This window comes from Musca autumnalis, unplaced genomic scaffold (genome assembly GCF_047663935.1).
Source record: "Musca autumnalis isolate F117 unplaced genomic scaffold, ASM4766393v1 scaffold_1, whole genome shotgun sequence".
Lineage (NCBI taxonomy): Eukaryota > Metazoa > Arthropoda > Insecta > Diptera > Muscidae > Musca > Musca autumnalis.
The window spans coordinates 302,867,545-302,888,625 of record NW_027411644.1 but is presented as its reverse complement, the minus strand read 5'-3'; the positions used below and the strand labels follow the sequence as shown (position 1 = coordinate 302,888,625).

The following is a 21,081-nucleotide window of genomic DNA, read 5'->3' as shown; positions in this document are numbered from 1 at the left end:
AAGAGGAGCAAATTTGGCTTATTTTGGAGAAAAGTTATTTATTTGCATTAATTTTAATATAAATTTCATTCGTTTTATTGAAATTTTATTAAAATTAATTAAATTAATTAAATATTAATTTGCATTAAAATTGCATTGTTGGCCGACCACCTAATACTTCTGATATGTGGTTGGTAACGCGGTTCAACTGATCGTCTTTTTGAGAGAAAAGCACTAACAACTATCACTGTTGTGCTTCTTTTTTTTTCTCGCTCTTTTGGTTTGTTTTGGGTTTTTTATTCCATCGGGAATATGAGTGCGGAATAAATATTCATAAATTTTTAAATAAAAAATAATATAATTTACTTAGTGATATTATAGCTATATTTTTTCGCTGTGATTACTATTCAGTGCAAATTAATAAAGTGGATATTCATTTTTTGCAAGGTTTTGTTGTGTCCCTTTCTACTGCGAATATTGTTGTTGTAGTGGACAGACAAGTGATTTTAAGAACATTTTGTGGAAAAAATCTTTACGGCTTATTGTTTAAATCGACTGTATTGAAAAAAAAATTGAATTTTTTACACAAATTAAATTGCTTTGGTGAAATATAGAAAACTCATTGCAAAAAATAATATTTGATACTCTTTTAGCTCCACATATGTTGATACATAACAAAAAAGAGACTTGCAATAAAAAGGTGGGTCGTGCAACTCTTTCGAATTTTGTATTTGTGAAGCTTTTTTGATAAAAAAATATTATTTTCTAAAGAGAACATTAGTTGTGTCGCTTGTTCTTATGAAAGTTAATTTTTATGAAAATACATGGACATTTGTTTGGGTTTTTCTTGTTGCTGCCCATAGTTTTGAGTACGACAGGTGTACTATAAGTGAAAAGAGACTTGTCATAGAGAGGTGACTCATCCTTTGCTTAAGAGTATTTTATATCTGGTTGTTCAAAATGCAAATTTCGGTTGTCTTTGGTTTTTGACAATTTTGTCTTTTTGACATTTTTGATATTTTGAGGCAAATAAACTTTATTTTGTTGAAATATCTGTTTGTATTTCTTTTTGTGGAATTTGGAACTCAGAAAGGGGAATAAAATTGTTTTCGTGCAATATCAAAACTACAGGTGTTTTGAATATTTTTATTTGCATATATTTTCGCTCATCCTACCTTGACAAGTCAAACAGGAGACTTATAATCAGAAGATTTGTCATATTTCCTCCGCGGATTATAACTTTTTGGAGTGCAAATATTAATTTAAATTGTTATTTTTGATTGCCATTTTTGCGTTCGCGTTTTCTTTTTTGGTTAAAATCGCGTTTTGTTGTTACCAATTGGGTTTTTGCTGTTAACAGATAAACACTTACAACTAACGTTGGTCTCCTTCTTGTTAGTTGCTTGTGTGTTTTGCTCATCTTTTCGTTTTCCTCCTTATTATTTTTTGCAAATCATTTTTAATATTTTATTAAATTCAAATATTTTTTAAAAAGTGAGCAAGCAAAATTGTGGAAAACGCAAAATAAAAATAATTCCTAACAGTAATCGCTAGTGTTGTTGGTAAATACTTAACGAATATTTTGGATTGAAAAACGACGGACGTATATTTGTTTATTTTATGGTCGCAGTTTTCAACTCATTGAGAAAAAATGTCGCAGTCAAAGATATACTTGAAATTCAAAAAGCTTGCCGCTCTTTTTTTAGATTTTGAAAAGGAGTATTTTGCCATTCCCTCTAGTGAACATACAATATTCACTGTAGAACTTCGACAAGAAGAGTTTAAGGGGCTTTGGAGCAAAGTTAGAGCTGCTTATGAGCAGTTTTGTGTTGAGTGTGATGGAACTATTGAGGAAATAGAGGCATCATCACTTTTTAAGCAATGTAGGGAAGCTTACATTGTTTGCGCAGCTCAAATGGGCGAGTTGTCTCATACATTTTTAAACCAATCTGTTCTGACCTCGACAATGCCTAATACTAACCAGGCACAAGGTCCATTTGAAAGCAGAATACCAGATCACCGTTTGCGATTACCGCCGTGTACTACAGAGATTTTCTATGGTGACTATCTCTCTTGGCCGTCCTTTAGGGACATGTTCACCGCTGTGTACATCGATTGTAGGTCTATCACGCCAGTCGAAAAGTTATTTTATTTGCGGCAAAGTACGCAGGGTGAAGCCTTAGAAATAGTGAAAAAATCTCCACTGACCAATGATGGTTTCCAAAGTGCTTGGGCGAACCTCAAAGACAGGTATGAGAACAAGCGAATTTTGGTGAATAGTCAGCTGAAGATCCTTTTTAATCTGGTGGCAGTAAGGAACGAGTCGGCTTGTGAGATTAAGCGTCTCCAAAGGGATATCAATAATTGTATAACATCCCTTAAGTTACATGAAATAAATGTTGATAATTGGGATCCTATTTTTGTTTTTCTTTGTTCCACTAAGTTGCCTGCCAATACATTATCGTTATGGGAGCAAACAGTGAGTAATAAGACTGACATCTCTAAATGGTCAGATTTGGATAGCTTTTTAACTGCCAGGTTTCAGTCGTTGGAAACCGTATATGATTTGACAAATACAGTGTGCTCAGTAAATGATGATTTTGAAGAAGTAGCTTCTTCAAGCATGAAATTGAAGCATTATGGGTCGAAGCTGAACAAAATGACTTGTTTTGTTTGTTCGGAAAATCATATTTTGAAATACTGTCCAACATTTTTAAAAATGAAGCAGAAAGAGAAGTTTAGTGCTGTTAAAAGGAACAGTTTATGTATACGATGCTTTGGCAATAACCATTTATTGAAGGATTGTATGAGTAGTTCCAGTTGTTCCAAATGTCATGGGAAACATCACACTATGTTGCATCGGGAATCACAGTCGAATTCGGATTCCAATGACAATGTGGATGTTAGGCCAAGTACCAGCCAACAGGCGAGTATACAGAATTGCTTTGCCAATACTCTGAGTCAGGTTTTATTGGGAACTGCCATTGTAAATATTGACGTTAATGGTGTTTTATTTTCGGCTAGAGCATTGATCGACTCTGGGTCTCAAGCAACTTTTATTTCGGAGAGGTTGCAGCGAAAACTGAACTTGCCAGTTGAAAAAATAAATTCAAGGATTTCAGGTTTAAATAATGCTTCTGCTGGGTCATCGGTGAAGCAATGTAAATTCGTTTTAAAATCTCCACATCTTGATAATGTTGCAATTCGAGTTTCTGGCTTAGTTGTGCCATATTTGTCTGATAAGCTGCCAAGGTATTCTATTGCCGTACCAGATTCATTATCATTGAGTAATGTTCCATTGGCAGACCCAAAGTTTGGGAGAAGTAGTGACATCGATATCTTGATTGGGGGCGATATATATCCTCAAATTTTATTGGATGGTGTTAAAAGAAATGTTTTAGAGTCACTGGTGGCCCAAGAAACTATTTTTGGTTGGGTCCTAACGGGACCAATTGCTGAGTCGAATTCGCTTCTGTCATGTTGCACTTTGGTAGATAATGATCTACCTCAAATTCGCAAATACAGTCCACTAACATATAGTTGTGAAGAAGAAAGTTGTATAAGGTTTCCAAATTTACGATCAGTTGATCTAGTTTCGCATTTAAAGGGAAATGGACCTAGTTCGTCCGTACCGCAACCAATGAAAGGACCCAGTTCGTCCCATTCATATTCCAGGCAAGGACCTCGTTCGTCCAAACCCTTTGTAGATAATGGACCTCGATCCTCCAAAGTTACATCGAATAATTATTCGAATATTTTATCTCAAAATGGACCTAGTTCGTCCAATGGGAAAGCCAAAGGTGGACCTAGGTCGTCCAATGGATCTGCTAAAAATGGAACTCGTTCATCCATGTCCGTATATAGAATGCGACCGAATTTTCCTGAAGCCGTAGAGATGAATGGAACTGCACCTTGCAGAAGGGAGTCTTCTAAGGACGAGACGAGTTTTATGTTACCAATCAATGGACCCGCTGTCAGGAGACAATTGGATGATAACAGACCTAGAAGATTGCATTGAGCCCGAGAACGGAATCCTATGTGTTGTTGGTCGCTGGGTGTTTTGGTAATCGTGGCGAGGAGCCACATTATTTGTTTTAATTTCTTTTGTTTTTTGTTCTAGTCTTTTCAGAACTTGTGATTCCGAAAGACTGAACGGAGGCCGGGATGTTCACGTTCGTGAAACGCCGTTAATTCTGAATAAGGGGCGGCGAAACCGATCTGGTAACTTTGTGATGAAGTCTATGTTTTAATATGGCAACCTTAAATGAGATGTCACTCGCCGGCATATTTGTGAGCGGATTTGGATACATTGTTGCTTTATATTGTTATACTTGAAGTTGAATTTCGTTGTTCGAGCGCGTAGTTGTTTTTGGCGCTATTGCATTAATAAATTGAATTTAAATATTGGAACATTTTTGTTAATTAATAATTCGATTAATTTAAAATAATTTTGAGTTTTATATAAATAAACATTTTCCGATTAACTTGTGGATTTTCTATAGTAATAAAAGGAAAGTGTTTCTATTTACACCCGATATAGTTCGGTAAATAAAAAGTGTTTTCGTTTTGTCACTATTTCTTTTGCAAGTGTTGTGCCTTTTTTCCTATCTTCGTTGGCTCCAGTTTTGCTCCCCGGTTGCCGCTCTTTTTTTGTTGTGGGATTTTGTCCAAACTGTTTTCGAGATAAACACTAACTTTTGCGACAGACTGTATGTAGTAATGTTTGTGTATTATTCATATGTACATAGGTATTCCCTAATCAAACAATGGCGTTAAAACTAAAAACTATGGTGGGTAAATTATTTTTGTTTACAAATGGGAGATACCTATACAGAAATTAAGTCAACAAAAATCAAGCAATATTTAAATGCACTGGATAAAATAATTTTAACTCCATTACGTGACGTAAAATACAAGAAATATACATTTATTTTTTAAAGATTTTTTCTGCGTCTAAATGACTACAAAACGTGGGTATATCAAAGAATATTTTTTGTTAAATTATCAGACCACAAAAAGTGGAATTTTAAAGATTTTTTTTTCAAAAATTAGCAGTCCGCAAATTGTGTACTTATGCCTTATCCTCGTAATTCATATTTCTTGCAAATATATAAATGGCTTGGATTCATTCATAAATACAGTTTTATTATTTACCTTTTTAGACTACATAACCACTGTGTGTATTCCCGGCGTAATGAATTTATTACACGAAAAAAATAATAACAACTCAAGTTATCATTTGATAACAATATCAATTCAATATTAGTTGTTTCGGGCTCTCCTGTATTTATGCTCTTCACATGAAAAGCCAGTAGAAGAACTCTTTGGTCTTGTCGGAGAGTTCTTATCAGAAAAATAAAGTTGACCCAGTACTTCGTAACAATTGTTGAACAAAACTTTGCATTTAAAAATAATGTTTGGCGTCGAATGCGTTGGAAGTGGAGGTTGTTGAAGAATGTTAGTAAAATTATTGTTAGATAAACTTTTTATCGGGAAGGGAGTGCCCTTTATTGTTATAAATATAAAATAAAATGAAATTGAATAAAATAATATTTTTAAATTTGAAAATAATTATAATATTCACAAGCTTGAAAATCTCAAATGCAGATACGGATTATGAACAGTTATTGGTAAGAATGTTTCCATATTTTTCCAAAACAAAAAGTGAATACAAATTTTCTTCCTAATTATAGACCCCAAGTGGAGATTTTAGTTTGCCCGAATCGCTTAAACGTTTTGCTCGTCTGCGCTGTTTACAGCAATACCCGCTGGCGGATTCTGTTAACTTTACCAGCACCCATGAAACACAATGTTTCTTACAGTGTTGGCTATATAAAATGGGATTGATGAATTTGGTGACACGCGGTTTGGATGTAAGTGGTGGTGTTTACAGGTTTTGAAGTTTGTAAATTAATTGAACTGCATATGCATTGTGTTCTAGAGCGCAAAATTCATGGACATATGGGATGATATCGATGAGGCATTTGAAGAAAAATGTATGGAAAAATTTGAATTCGATGAACCGCTAAGTGGTAAATGTGAGGATACCTATCACAAACTAATGGAATATCGTACAAATTGTCTGGAACTGTTTGAGTTTACCTTTGGCCTGAATAGCACATGGAGTTCTAAAGAGGTAAGTTCGGTTGCCGGTTCTATATTTTATTTTGTAGCAGCAGAACCCGGTCCGCGTTGCTGGCCCGTCGTAATGAGTTTTAATGACAACTTTTTATGGACTTTATGCTATATATATATATATATATATATATATATATATATATATATATATATATATACTTTTTCGGTTCATTGTCAAACCGAGGAAGATTTTTAATTTATCAAAAGTTTTTTCTGTAACCTTCGTTTTCTCTTACGGACTTTGTCGGTTTTTTTCGTCCATTGATGCTGTTTAGGATTTATTATCCTCCATGTCCCCTGACTTTATCCTAAAGTGATCTAATTATAAAAGCACCCGCTTCAGACTTATATGACTTAGTTTTTCAATAGGCCCCCGGAATTCGTCTACAAATATATAGCATTTTGGAAAACGGGACAGTCTTATACATTTTGTGAAAAATACATGAAATTTGGTTGAGCAGTTTTGGAAAAATAATGTATTAAAAACAGTGGGCGTGGTCATAAGTTTCCAAGATATGTCATATTTAAAAATGTGGGTGAGGTCCGTTGTTTGGGCTCCAAATATGTACCTAGGCCCTAGGGTACACATAACCCCATTGCGTCCCAAAATATTTGCTGTAAACGATATAATTTTAGGAAATATAGCGTTTTTTTTAAATATCACATAGGCGACATACGCCGCCCCCTCTGGAATTCAATAAAACAAGTAGCCTGTTTTTGGGGGGGATCCCTGTACATTCCCTGACAATTTAAGAAAAATCGGTTCAGTAGTTTTTGCATAAAAAAAATTAAATTGAAAATTAAAAAAAATGGGCGTGGTGAAATTTTCTTTCCATAAAATCCAAAGTTGGGTTATGACTGCATTTGATTTTTATTCATAAAAAATTGGCGTTTTTTTAAAATATGGCAAAGGAAAGCACCCCGTCCCCTTCGAAATTCAAGAAAATATTTCAGGAAAATCGGTTCAGAAGTTTTTTAGATGTAACATATTTAAAAAAATGGACGTGGTCAAGTCTTTTTGTCCTAAAAAAGTAGGTAGGGTCGGAGACACAACGACAATTGTCTCGCAAATAAATTTCCAAACCGATACATTCGTAATTATTGTAAATATAGCATTGTTAAAAAATAGGGTATAGGGGAAGTACCCCGCCCCTTCCGAAATTCAACAAAATATGTAGCTTATTTTCACCGGGGGCCATCCCTGTACATTCCCTGACAATTTCAGAAAAAATCAGTTCAGTAGTTTTTGTAAAAAAATAAAAATTGAACATTTAAAAAAGTGGGGGTGACGAACATTTCAAAAAAAAATATATCTAAATCGGTCCAGCCGTTCTCAACTGATGCCATTACCAACGAAGGACATTTGATTTTTATTTATAAATATTTTATATTAAAATATCAGAGAAATGTTGAGATTGGTTTGTAGAGACTTGGGAGTGGGAACTCGTCTTAAACAAACCGATATGTAAGATTTATAAATCGAATAAATGTGTCAAGGGACTTTAAACGGGAGGGATACATATTTTTGAAATATGTTAAAAACATAACTCCGCGATAAATATGATATGCTTTTACATATATTGTTGTTTTTCACCATGGGAGCGGCTATATGTCCAAGAATGCCTGCTCCGAGCTCTTTCGGTCAGTGTGGTATGAATAAAAACCACGGGCCATGAATTTGTTTCGACTGCCAGATCCGCATCCACCATATGTCAACGACGGCGAGAGCACCTCCGGGGGTGCTCTGGCCTTATCCTTCTTCAGGACTACTGCGACATGAATTATGTTGCTGCGCTAAAAAAGCGTGCACAGTCTCTCCAAAAGAAACAAACACAACATCTTACACCCAATACTGTTGATCAGCGCCCCGGAAAAGCACCATTCTTTCAATTCAAGGGTTTCTGCAATAAATTCTGAGAAATAAACGCGAATCAGGAAACAAAGTTCACCGTCATCTAGCTTGCAACGCTGCGGGTTACAGTAAAGTGTGGGACTGCCGCCGAGGTAGTGGTGCTTAATGTATACACTAGGGTTATGTTTTTTGAAATTTTTCTCAAAAATGATTTCCTGTAGTGAGAATGAATGAACTATTGCCTATTAATGCCTAAAATAACATTCACTCATTATTAATTTTCTCGTTTAGAGTTAAGCTTGATGATCGGAAATTATTTGCAAGTGAAAAAGGAAAGCCAAGGACTCGAACCCACATAGTCACCAAATTACGTTACCTGGTTTCACTGGTGGTAAAGCAGATCTTCAGGCATATCGACTATGTAATGGCTTCTCTGTCCTAGAACTTTTTGTTTTTCAAATGCAAATGTGTTTTATACATTTACGCGGATATTTGGCAGCTGAAATGTATTTTCTTCGCGACAAACGCTGCCTTTGAAGTTATGAGTTTTGGCTTTGAACGCTAATTTTTATTATAAAAAAGGTACCCGGTGTGATAAGTAACGTGTCCTAGCAACTCGTCATTTAGCTTGGCTCAGACCACGTTCCTATCGTCGTCTATTTTAAAAGACCACCCGTCTTAATAATCTCGGGCTGCGGTATTTTTTCTCAACTATGGAAAAGCTGACTGGCAAGGGTTCAGAAAATTTGCCAATCATCACTTCAGAGAGCCGCAGCTGCTCGTTTCATACCTGCTGATCGAATAACTGATAAACAAAGATGCGACTGGACTAGCAGTGTAATGAGCATCATCGCACCAACCCTGAAGACCCAAGAACTCGAGAACAACAACTCGGGAAACTGACTGGACCACCTGAAGCAATGCAACATTGGCACAGTATTGACTAAATTGTGGGCAACGGATAAATTACTATCGAATTCGGTAAAGAAGAAATATAGATGGTGCACGTGTTAATTCAATCGGCAGTTTATGGAGTACGCCGAGACTGACAAGGCGAAGAGGAGTATGTTACGCCGTATAATAGCCCTCTCAGTCGAGGTTGTACCACCCATCGATGAGCGATGTTGCAGATGTCATCAGAAGAGATTGACACGAAATCGCAATGGTAATCGGGTATGTTCTGAGACACCCCACCAAGCATTCTGTTTGCCCCATTTACTCCCAGTTTTTGCGAATTTCTTGGGGCTAAGATTCATTAGAGCATCATCTGTCCATAAAATACTCGCAAAATAAGCGTAAAGGCTGTCCAAAAAATCCTCTCATTTTACACGAGAGTTGAAGTGTATCTCAGAACATACCCGACTACTTAAGCAACTGGATTATCCCGGAGTTGAGTATTTAACAAACGTTCTAAATCTATCGTAAACCAGCCATATTTCCCTCCTGACGCCAGTAGTGAATGTTCTGTAGGCACTACTCCTCCCCATGATCAGCATGGATTCCGGCAAATGTATATTACACAAACAGCATTACACGACATACTTTACATATATACATTACACGACAGGTCGTGCGACCAAACAGTATTGGTGGCTCTTAATTATCGAAGGCCTTCGATATCGTCATTCATGTTAATCTGTTCGAGGATACAGATAAGTCTTCCCTCCATCCGCGTTTGAGTGCATGGAAGCTAGTTGTTTTTAGAATTCAAAAATAAAAAGTCGCCGAACCGTAGAGTGCTACTGGGAGTTCAGGAAGGTGGCCATACCTCTGGAACTGTTAAATATCTACCTTTCTGTAATTCCACACCCTTCAAACGGAATAGAAATCGTAGTGTATGGACATTATTATACGAGCTTGGCGTCGATGGCATCCATATGTATTAGGTTAAATATCTACATAGCTGACTTAGTGCAGTTCTTCCACCTAAGGAATATGAAAATATCCGCTATATACTGCCACACTTTTCACCACCTGGGCGGCTGAAATGAACAAATTCGTCGAAGGTATTCTGGTTCCGAGCACTAGCTTCCTAAAGATATTGGCAGTAATGTCCCATAGTATGGTTGGGCCATCCGCGCAAGCCGCAACTATTTGCAAATCAGAAGAAGTAAGTGTACCGACAAAGAAACCTTTGTTGATTTCTTACAGATTAATAAGTCGGTCTGTGGTAAGCTATGCTGTGTCAGTATGGTATGTTTATTTTAGTGCTATGCTATAGAAGATATTCAAAGCCGTCACAATGTCACCCTGATCATTACACCAGTGCAACACCTTCATGAGGAGATGAACATTTTACAGGTGCATCAACACAGCAAAATTTTCTCGATGCAGTACCTGCTTGGGTGTTATCGCCGTGAGTATCGTTTCCATAATCTTGCTGAGAGGCTTGGAGAAATGAAGAATTCTAAGAGAATTAAAGAGAAATGTCCAAAGGTACTCACGATAAGCTCTGGGCCAGCGAACCTTACAGGCAGGCTTGAATAACATAAGAGTGATGCAATTACGCAGACAAAACAATATGGACACAAAGGAACCAGATAATTGAAATGATATACGAATTAACATATTTATGCTGCTACAACATGAGGTTCTTTGGGGTCACATCATTTTTTCAAAATTATCAAAATAGTCTCAAAACGGTTCCTCCCGATTTTCGGTATTATGAGGGTTTTAGCTACATTATTTGGCTGAAATACCTGCATTTTGACATTTGATTTTTTTTGCGTTCACGAAACTTCTCCACCAAAAATGGTTAATATAAGTCCCTGTTTATGTATAGCTCCCATATAACGGTATCTCCCTATTTTCGGTATTCTGAGGTTTTTAGCAACATTTTTTGACTGAATTACCCCTAATTTGACATTTGAGGTCCTCTGCAGTCACGAAACTTCTCCACCACAAAATTGTCGACAATGGTCCTTGTTTCGGTATAGCTCCCATATAACGGTTCAATGTCAATGGTCAGAAAACTCCTCCAACAAAAATTGTCAACATAGGTAAACTTTTTGGTATGGCCCCATAAAAAGGTTGCACCGATTTCAGGTTTTCTAGTTTTTATATTCAGACAAGATTAGATGTCCTCTGGTCTTTTTTGTTTCCTAGTGGTTAAAAACTTCTCTATTAAAAAGTGTGGACATTGGCCTATGTTATGGTATAGGCCCCCATTTATAAGTACCACACGTTTTTAGCTGGCCAAATTAGCTACGATAGGGTTTCAGGCTCAACAAAATCTACACATAAAATTGTTAAAATTAATTTACATATAAGTTCAGAATATTTCATGGTGGAAAATAAAAAAAGTTTCTGCCCGGCCAAACATAACACTCATTACTTGTTTTTTTTTTTTTCTAGCCCTCAAAAGCTATTGGACAATCTGCATCGGAATTCTGTGACTCTATAGAAGAAGGTGTTGAAACTGTTACCGAACATTCCCAATCAGCTGAAGTGAGTTTTTTGGGTCACTACAAAAGTAAATTGGAATGCCTTTATCAAAACTATCACTATTTGGATGCCTATGGAAGAATCGATGTAAAGATTGGACTATGAAATAATATTCAAATCAAAAATTAATAATCATATTTTTTGAATTTCAGGAATCTGAAATAATTTTAAGCTACCAAGAAGCTAATGTGGATAACGAAGACACTAGAACTGTTATAAAAATGTGTGTCCATCACGCCAATGAAAAATTTCAACCAAATAATCTAATGGAAGAAGTTTTCGAGTTGCAGACTTGCTTAAAAAAACTTAGTCCAGAGTTTCAAATTGTTGAACAAAGAAGGGATGACATCTCAAGAGAGTATTAAAGAACATAATGTCTGTTCCAGAACTGCAAAAATCTATTAATTTGTACTTTATGTTTTCGTTATTATAGAGGGAAAATATTATCGTAGTAAAAATTAGTAGTTTCTTGCAAGTTTTGGAACAGATGTTTCGTCAGTTGCTCTTAAGTTTTTATGGAATAAATTACTATTTTATTTTAAGTTAAATTAGACAACATTGTTTTTGTGTTTTTTTAAGTTCAATAGTTTTGTTCGATCAATCTCACTAAATATTAAAATTGATTAAATATGGCCAGAACATTCGTTTAGTCCATGGTCATTATTTCAAACACCCACACTGCGTTGCTAACTCTCTCCTTGGATCCCCCATTTAAGTTTCTGTTGTTGGTAGCTGTATGGATTTCATGGCTGCTGTAATATGATCATCCAATGGTAAACTTTCATCCATGGAAAAGTGGCGATAATTGTCCATGAAATAACAGGTACCGTTGTCGGCATTATGGAACTCCTTGGGCAAGAAGGATGGATCACGGGCTTGCAAATCAAATTCATAACCTGGATATTTTGTGAGCCATCTGAAAAATCGTAAGTAAATAATTTTAGTATTGTTGCGGGAACTAAACCATTTTTGTTTACTTACTCTCTAGTTGTGGGACTAACATTAATCCGACAAGCTTCACTGCTCGACTCAAACTTATTGGCAATGGTGACATTATGACCAAACAAACAATAACGTGGCATCTTACGGCCCACCACACCAGCCAAAACCGTACCCGTGTGCAAGCCAATGCGCATCTTGATTTGTTCGCCATCATGGGTAATATGTTTGGAACAGGCATCAATCATTTTCAATGCCATCCATGCCACTTTATGGGCATCATAAATCGAGGCCCTGTGTAAACCACTTGCAACACAGTAGGCATCTCCAATTGTCTCCACTTTATAGACATCAAACATATCACAAAACTCATCGAAATCCTTGTACAAACTCTCCAACATATTGATGACCATAAACGGCGTGGCCCTCGAACAAATGCTTGTAAAGCCCACAATGTCACTAAACAATATGGTAACATCGGGATAGGTTTTGGCATCAATACTGGCGCCCAACCACAGGCGTTCGGCAATCTCTGCTGGGAAAATCAAGTGTAAGAGGCTGACATTTTTCTTACGTTCCTTGGTGACGGCAGCATTGGCTTCCTCAATGGAACTCTTTAATTTATCCATGCGACGACGTAGACCATCTTGAGCTCTGGCTTGTTCGCCCACCAGTATTACCTCACGGGTGGCATCATGCAAAGGAATATCGGAGATGAAGAGACCATTGCATGTCAAACCATCCAAGCCATCTAGGAAGGGTGAGCCCATAAATAGCAAAGAGTTTGATTCAGGACAATGGACCATTTGACCTTTAATCTCAAGGCCCTAAACGAAGAAACAACAATTGAAAAATAATAATTTAATTATTCTATTTTTGAAGTTACCTTGGCTGTAAACTCCTGGACATCGGGAGGACTTTTCAATGCAATCAAAAATGGCGTACAAGTACGGCGCACAATATCCCGAAATTTCAAAGTCAAGCCCTTGGGACGTTTAAAATCAAAGTAAGTGGTGGAATGGCAGCCGAATTCAGCCATATAGGGTTTATATAACTTACTGAAACCACGTCCTAAAACACAAACACACACAATTCTAAGTTGCATGTCGATTTTCAATATTTTCAATTGTCACTCACCCAATTGCACCAATTCCAAATCCTCATTCATAATGAAATGCCAAGGGAATGCTTTGCAAAATGTACTTGAATTTATGCTCAAATCAGAAGCATGGGTCGAATTACTACGTTGTACTGGTCCCTCAACGGATTTACTAACAACACGAGTCTCACGAACATGACCATCTTTGGCCAACGAGAACAGGTAACGATAACGGCGATTATCACCCTCAACAGGTTCAATTTTTATATTAACCTGGACATTGAATAATATTCGCGTGAGAGCTTTGAGCGATCCAAGTAGAAGCCATGCAATAACTGGACGTTCCGAGGTAAATATCAATTCACCATCTCCTGCACAAACGAAGCCAGTATCACTGGAATCATCTTCCTGCAATAAAAATATAAATGTTCAGTTTTTAAGTGTCTGAAAAGGAAAACTATCCTGCTTACCTCTTGAAATTTCAACACATCATAGACACCATCCAATGAACCCAAAAACTCTTGAAGTTCAGTACCCAAACACCTAAAAGCTCTCTCTATTATTCCCGTACAACAGGAAGTTATCAGCTCTTCACCTAGCAATACAAGTATTTCACTTGCGCTTGATTCGTCCATTTCCAAGAGAATTTCTTGAATATCAGCTAAATAATCGTAATTCGGATAGGTCTTCAGGGTCTCCAAATCAATTCGCCTGAAATTGGAAAATTTTCATATTTACTACTTCACATCCTGAAATAAGTTTAATGGCTCCAATCAAGGGGAAACATAACTTCTCCATTACGTATACGACGATACCACAGAACCAATCTCCGAAGATGATATTGAATGTATAACCCCGACCGAAGAATAAAAAGAAAAAAAGAGAATGGCAAAACAGGACTAGGAAATGGTAAAACAAAAAGTCAAAAAAATGTCAGTCGGCAGAGATATATCCTCAGCCAATGTGAAGTGAAAATTTCATCTACGGACAAATCGAATGTATTTAGGGTCTCTTCAGAATTTTGTGGCCCTTTTTGGACATTTGATCTTGCCGACAAAAATGTGGATTAGGAATTAACTGCACAAAGACACAAATGTTGAACTTTTGTGAGGGAGGTACCCTTAGGGATGACCGATATGGTACATTTTAGAAATTAAACTAAATGTTGACAAAATATTAGGAGATCCAAAGTTTGGACCAAATTGGTTGCCCCATTCAAGTGATATCGTCTTAGCATTTTAGTGAAATTTTTTAAATATTGAGGACAAGTACCGGAAGTTGTGGACCGGTATTGCTCCATGAATCTAAGTTTGGATAAAATATGACAAAGACCAAATGTTGGACCAAATTGGTAGAACAGTTCGAGAGTTATCGTGACCGCTACATATGGTGACATAAGGTTTTTTACACTTTCCGGCTGTTTTCCCAAGAAATATGGAGTTGCCCCTGAAAAAACTTTTACCGTCGTAATGGAGGTAGCGAATGCAAATCGCTTCAACAAAAATCAAAGTGATTCAGTGCAGGTCTTATAGTGATCTTATCAGACATTTTAAGTGGGAGGTACTAGAAGTAGTGGACAAATATAGTCCATATTCGAGCATTTTTGAACTTTTGTGAGGGAGGTACCTTCGAACTTAAAGTATGCTTGGGCAAAATATTACGAAAGCCAAATTTTGAACCGAATCGGTTGATCCGTTCGAGAGTTATCGTGCGCTCCAGCCAGACAGGCGGACGGACATGGCTAAATCAACTCCAAATGTCCCACTTGGAGTCTCATGCGAACTTTGCTCTCGCTCTCGGTGGTATAATTAGCAACATCTCAAGCTATTAAAATGGTGGCAAACTAAATTTGTTGAGGAAGGATTAGATCCCCCCCTTGATTACCACGCGGCGGAATATATGCTCTAAGTCATTGGCAACCAAAACCAGAGATGGAAGGATTGGTGCTAAAGAGGGTGCCAAACACGACAACCAAGTGCTTAAACCACCTGAGGCAAATACAAGAGGGAAAACAATCCCATGGCGGAGGGTTCTTCGATACCGAATTGGCCAGGAATCCGGTCATGTTTATAATTGTATAATTTTTCTGTGTTAGGAGCAGGATATCCCGGAAATGCCTGCTCCGGATTCTTTTGGTCCATATCCCATGACTAATATGGATGTGCTCAGCTTGTCACATCCGCATCCTACACAATCAAACTTCGGTGAGATGCAAGTGATGCCGGGATTGTGTGCATCTCACGCGTTGCTCTGCATGAAGACAGTCCCCAGTGACACGTCGTCACCAGAGTGCGAGATTTCCGCGCAGTCCCCACACAGCAATGGCAACCACAGCACCTAGCACCAGCCGTTGCTGTTCTAATCCCTGAAAATGCATCCTTTTTTCAAAATCGAGAAAATATGGGATTTTATTAGTCGGAAGAATATCAATGCCGCCGTGGTGCAGTAAACCAAGATCAACAACAACTTCAGCTTACAGCGTTGTGATGGATACAACGTACTGAGGAAGGATTGCACCAGAAATGGAGGTGGAGGATTTGTTTTTCTATTGCACTGCCGAGGTATAGTTGACGTAAACATCCCGCTGCAAAAAAAAAACGACAGGTCTTGTAGAACTTCAATGCCCATCATGAATCGTGGCATTCGGTCCTCGGAAATGGCCAGAGGGGTATAGTACTTAAACATCTGAAGAGTTACAATATTGGAACCAGAATAAGAGAATTATCGGCAACGGTTAAGTCAATCTCGAACCCTGGTAAGAAACAAAATAGGACCTCAGTGACGTTTGCCGACGTTACGCTGACTGATCCAAAGAAGTGCGCAAGGTATTTTAATCGTCGTTTGTCGAACAACTCGAGGGTGACAGTTCGAAGAGTACTACGTCACATTATATCATTTTCTGCCGAGGACCAACCACCACAATTTACAATAGATGATGTTGCGAATGCTACCAGGAACGCTAAATCATCCAAAGCGCTGGGCGCTGATAGAATGTCTAAGATAATGCTAAAACAGCTGGATGAGCCGGGAGTGGAGTATCTCACCAAAGTTCTTAATCTGTCGCTAGCGACACACATAGTTCCCGAAGTATGAAAAATTGATCCCGCTACTGAAGCCAGGCAGGGATGCTTGGTAACGACTCTTGAGGCTTTACTCACCGCTAGCGTCAAAAATATCTATATTTTTGCCGATTACCAGCGTAGGTTCCAACACGACAACAGCGCTGCACGCTATCTCCACACATATTAATCGAGTCCGTGGCAAGCCATGCGAACAGTTACGCTGGCGCTCGACTTATCACAAGATGTTGATACGGTGAAGCACTCCACGCTGCTTGCGGACATTGAACAGACTAACCTCCGGCCAATTTTGATAAAATTGGATAATCACTTATATGTGTGGACGACAATTGTACGCCAATTATTCAGGACCCTAGCCGGCAGGGTGCAGATAAAGCAATTTTGTTCACCACATTTACGGGATAGGTCCGTGAATATAAGCGCAACGCAATGGAAAAATATTCAAGCCTAACAGAATGCCGTCCTTTACAACTGAAATCTGTCCGCATAGCTAGCTCTACGTCTTAATATAGTTCCCATAGAATGGTACCTCCCGATTTTCGGTATTTTAAAGGTTGTGGCCTCAATATCCCACCGAAATGGCTGAAATTTGGTATTAAGTCTTCGTTGTGGGTATAAAACTTTAAACCTGAAATTTATCCTCATAGATCCACGTCTTCATATAGCCCCAATAGAACGGTACCTCCCGATTTCCGATATTTTGAAGGTTGTGACCTCAACATTACACTGAGATGGCTGAAATTTGGTATTAGGTCTAGCTTGGGGTTGTAAAACTTTCCACCTGAATTTTGTCGGTATAGGTCTACGTCTTCAAATAGTACGAATAGAACGATACCTCCCGATTTTCGGTATTTTGAAGGTTGTGGCCTCAATATCCCACCGAAATGACTGAAATTTGGTATTTTGTTTTCGTTGAGGGTATACAACTTTCCACCTGAAATTTGTGGGTATAGACCCACGTCTTCTTATAGCCCCCATTAAACGATACCTCCCGATTTTCGGTATTTTGAAGGTTGTGGCCTCAATATCCCATCGAAATGACTGACATTTTTTATTTTGTCTTCGTTTAGGGTATTCAATTTTCCACCTCAAATTTGTCGGTATAGGTTCAGGCCTTCATATAGCCCCCATAAAACGATACCTCCCGATTTTCGGTATTTTGAAGGGTGTGGCTCAATATACCACCGAAATGACTGAAATTTGGCATTCAGTCTTCGTTGGGGGTATAGAACTTTCCACCTGAAGTTTCTCGATATAGACCCACGTCTTCTTATAGCCCCCATAGAACGGTACCTCCGTATTTATGGTATTTTGAAGGTTGTGGCCTCAATATCCTTCGAAATGGCTGAAATTTGGTATTAGGTCTTCTTTGGGGGTATAAAACTTTCCACCTAAAATTTGCCGGTATAGGTTCAGGCCATCATAGGTTCAGGCCATTTTCGGTATTTTGAAGGTTGTGGCCTCAATATACCACCGAAGTGACTGAAATTTGGCATTTAGTCTTCGTTGGGGGTACAAAACATTCCACCTGAAATTTATCTTTATAGGTCCACGTCTTCTTATAGAACGGTACCTCCGGATTTCTGGTATTTTGAAGGGTGTGGCCTCAATATCCTTCCGAAATGGCTGAAATTTAGTATTAGTTCTTCCTTGGGGGTATAAAACTTTCCACCTGAAATTTGGCGGTATAGGTTTAAGGCTTCATATAGCACCCATAGAACGATATCTCCCGATTTGAGGTATTTTGAAAGTTGTGGCTGTGGTTATACATTTCTTCTATTTTTTGCCCAAACTTAGTTTAGTTCGAAGATGGACACTATCGGTTCCCAATTTTGGTACCTCTTCCCAAAAAGTTAAAAAAAGGGAGCAACCGTCCAAACTTTGGATCTCCATATATTTTGTCCAAATGCAGTTTTACTACAGAAATGGTTCATATCGGTCTTCTGCTAAGGGTACCTCCACCACAAAAGCAATTTTTTTTTTTAAATGCAGTCTAGCTACTAGCCGATACTACTCTTTCTGATCCTGTTTATGCGATATTATACTTTTCGTGGACAAGACCATGCTTCCTGACAGCTCTAAGTTATACGGTGTCCAACTGAAATGACTGATGTACACAATATCTATCAAAATGAATTACTCTCAAAATAAGATCCACTTCCAAAATGGACTATGCCGGCCTATTCCTTCAAGTACATCTTCCTCAACACATCTGAGTTTCGAACCAAATATACTTTTTTTGTCGGCAAGTTCATACTTCCAAAAAGGGCCGTAGATTCGGCATTGTCAATAGATAGACGTTTCTATTCACACAGGCTGAGGGTATATCTCTGTCGGCAAAGCCGACTTATACTTTTTTTAATTGTTAAGGTATTTCGTGGTAATATTATTGTTTATATTCCCATTTTGTATTTCTGCATACTAATTTTACTTACAACTTCGATATATTTGGCCAGTTTTTCCGATATTTTAGTATGAGTGCTGTTACGGCAGTATTTAAATCTTCATTCTGAAAAAAAATCAATAACATTTTATTAACATTCAATTTAAAAAGTATTTCCATAGAATTTACCGATGGTGCGGTCAACAGCTGTATGGCCATTTGCAAATGAGTCAGCGTTAGAGCATCACCGGGTTGTTCCTCATCTTCCAAGGTCCAATTGCCTGAAGGTTCCGTAACCACGGATGGTTGGCGTGTCAGTGAATCGGCACGACGAAAGTAAGGACAAGTCATTGTCGTACAGTCTGGGGTCACTTAAGCCAATACACAAAATGAGACAGACAATGAGAGGCTTTTAAGTGGTCCTCAGAAAAATGGCTATGACAAGCAGACGACAACCGGTGCAAGCAAAGGAAGAAACTAAAATAAAAATAAGAAGAAGAAGATAAAAAACCAATGTTAATCTAAAGAACAAATGGAAATCTTTAACAAAGGTAAATTGTGCCTGAGACGATGGAGAATACTTGGTAAGGTTTGCAAAAACGCACATACACACGAACTGCATACACATTAAGTGTATGTATTTATATGTATATATAGGATATACACAATTGTACATTGGGTGTGCATGGTTGTGCCCATGAAATATGCATATTTGTAACTGTGTTCTTCTTGTAATACAATTTCCATTTCATTTCCAAGTTCAATGTTAAATTTGCACTAAATCTAAAAAGGAAACTACTTGGACATACTCATTTAATGCCCTTTATAAATGAGGCTCTTTTACATAGAATCCCCCTAATAAGATTACATTGAAAGATTTAATACTAATTATAAATCAACATTAACACAAAGGACATTTGGCATTTCCTTATTTGCAATAAAATGCCATTTATATTAATCATGTTTCAATGCATTAGGGTCATGTGTATACTGGCCACAGTAATAAAAGGAAAAATAAGGATACACACACAATTCCTTTTTTGAACTTCGGTGATATGTTACAACTCAAAAACTTGAAATGTTTATTGTTTATTTTCACAGCATTCTATACTCTTATAGTATTCCGTAGCACAGATTTTATGGTTTTCTCGTTTGGTTTTAATAATAATGTATCACATTTGTTTATAATATATTTATATTGTATTCAGATATTATATGGTAAATTGCAAATTTATTGCAATTTTTTTGTTATTCGCACACACAAACACACACCTACACTCGTTCAGGACCTGCCTTTTGTAAAATAAACTTGTTTCTCGTACAGCTTTAAAGGAACTGTGTGCTTATTTGCTAACTGACCAAATGTGTCAGTAGGTTTTTTGATGGTAAAGAGCTTTTATTTTTCAGGATACACTTTTGAGCGCAAACTCCCATATGAAGAGCTTTAAGGCAAAGCTTTTCTCTTGTATTCGTGATACGCTACATATTATACTATGTTTGATATGTTGTTGGAAACATTGTGTAGATTATTATACCCTCAGCGTTATCGCTAAAGAGGATGTATACGAGGTCTGATAAAAAATAACCGTTATTTTCAAATTTCGTGAGTTACGCATTTTCGATTCTCCCATATTTTCTGTCATGCTGGTACACATGTATATTATATATGTTGGCAATATCATCCATTTTGGATTCCCAGTTTGTTTTTGACAGATAAAAAGGTTAGTCGTGTTTTGGTGTGTTCTTCCAATTTTGTTCCAAAAATGCTAAATTTTTATCAAAAACAACATCGCATTGACATCGCTCGGCATCCGTTGAACATTGCCATCAATGATCCAGATTATCTCAAAAATGTTATCTATACTTATAAAAGAGTTCAGTAATGATGACTCACTGACTCACTGATTCACTGACTCACTGACTGACTGATAATCAACGCCCAGACTAAACGGCTAAAGCTAGAATCTTGAAATTTTGGGTGAGGGTCACTCTTGGTCCGAAGGTGTCAGATAAGGCTGGATTTTTGGAAATTCGAACTAGAACTGTACTAAAAGTACTAAAAGGTACTAAATATGGTACCCTTTGTATTAGGCAAACGCGAAGAGCTAGAATTCTGAAATTTGGAATGAGGTTCACTGATGGTGAGTTAGAAAGGTGTACCAAATGG

General features: G+C 37.5%; 2 protein-coding genes across 3 annotated transcripts; one reads left to right on the top strand and one right to left on the bottom strand.

Annotated features, from left to right (window-relative positions):
* The first annotated feature begins 5,342 nt into the window (after positions 1–5,342).
* On the top strand, positions 5,343–11,966 carry LOC141389835 (uncharacterized). The gene is made up of 5 exons (XM_073962001.1): positions 5,343–5,609; positions 5,673–5,852; positions 5,921–6,115; positions 11,324–11,500; positions 11,566–11,966. The coding sequence occupies exons 1-5, from the start codon at positions 5,511–5,513 to the stop codon at positions 11,776–11,778; spliced, it is 864 nt and encodes a 287-aa protein (XP_073818102.1). The 5' UTR covers positions 5,343–5,510; the 3' UTR covers positions 11,779–11,966.
* On the bottom strand, positions 11,919–20,286 carry Gycalpha99B (guanylate cyclase 1 soluble subunit alpha 2). Of its 2 annotated transcripts, none has more exons than XM_073961999.1 (8): positions 20,187–20,286; positions 19,104–19,391; positions 18,967–19,040; positions 13,922–14,162; positions 13,490–13,859; positions 13,239–13,423; positions 12,395–13,179; positions 11,919–12,329 (listed from the first exon to the last, which is right to left on the bottom strand). In XM_073961999.1, the coding sequence occupies exons 2-8, from the start codon at positions 19,263–19,265 to the stop codon at positions 12,125–12,127; spliced, it is 2,022 nt and encodes a 673-aa protein (XP_073818100.1). In that variant the 5' UTR covers positions 19,266–19,391; positions 20,187–20,286; the 3' UTR covers positions 11,919–12,124. The 2 variants fall into 2 exon arrangements, with proteins under 2 accessions (XP_073818100.1, XP_073818101.1); XM_073962000.1 differs by having other exon boundaries at positions 20,191–20,253.
* Between the last annotated feature and the right edge of the window lie 795 nt (positions 20,287–21,081).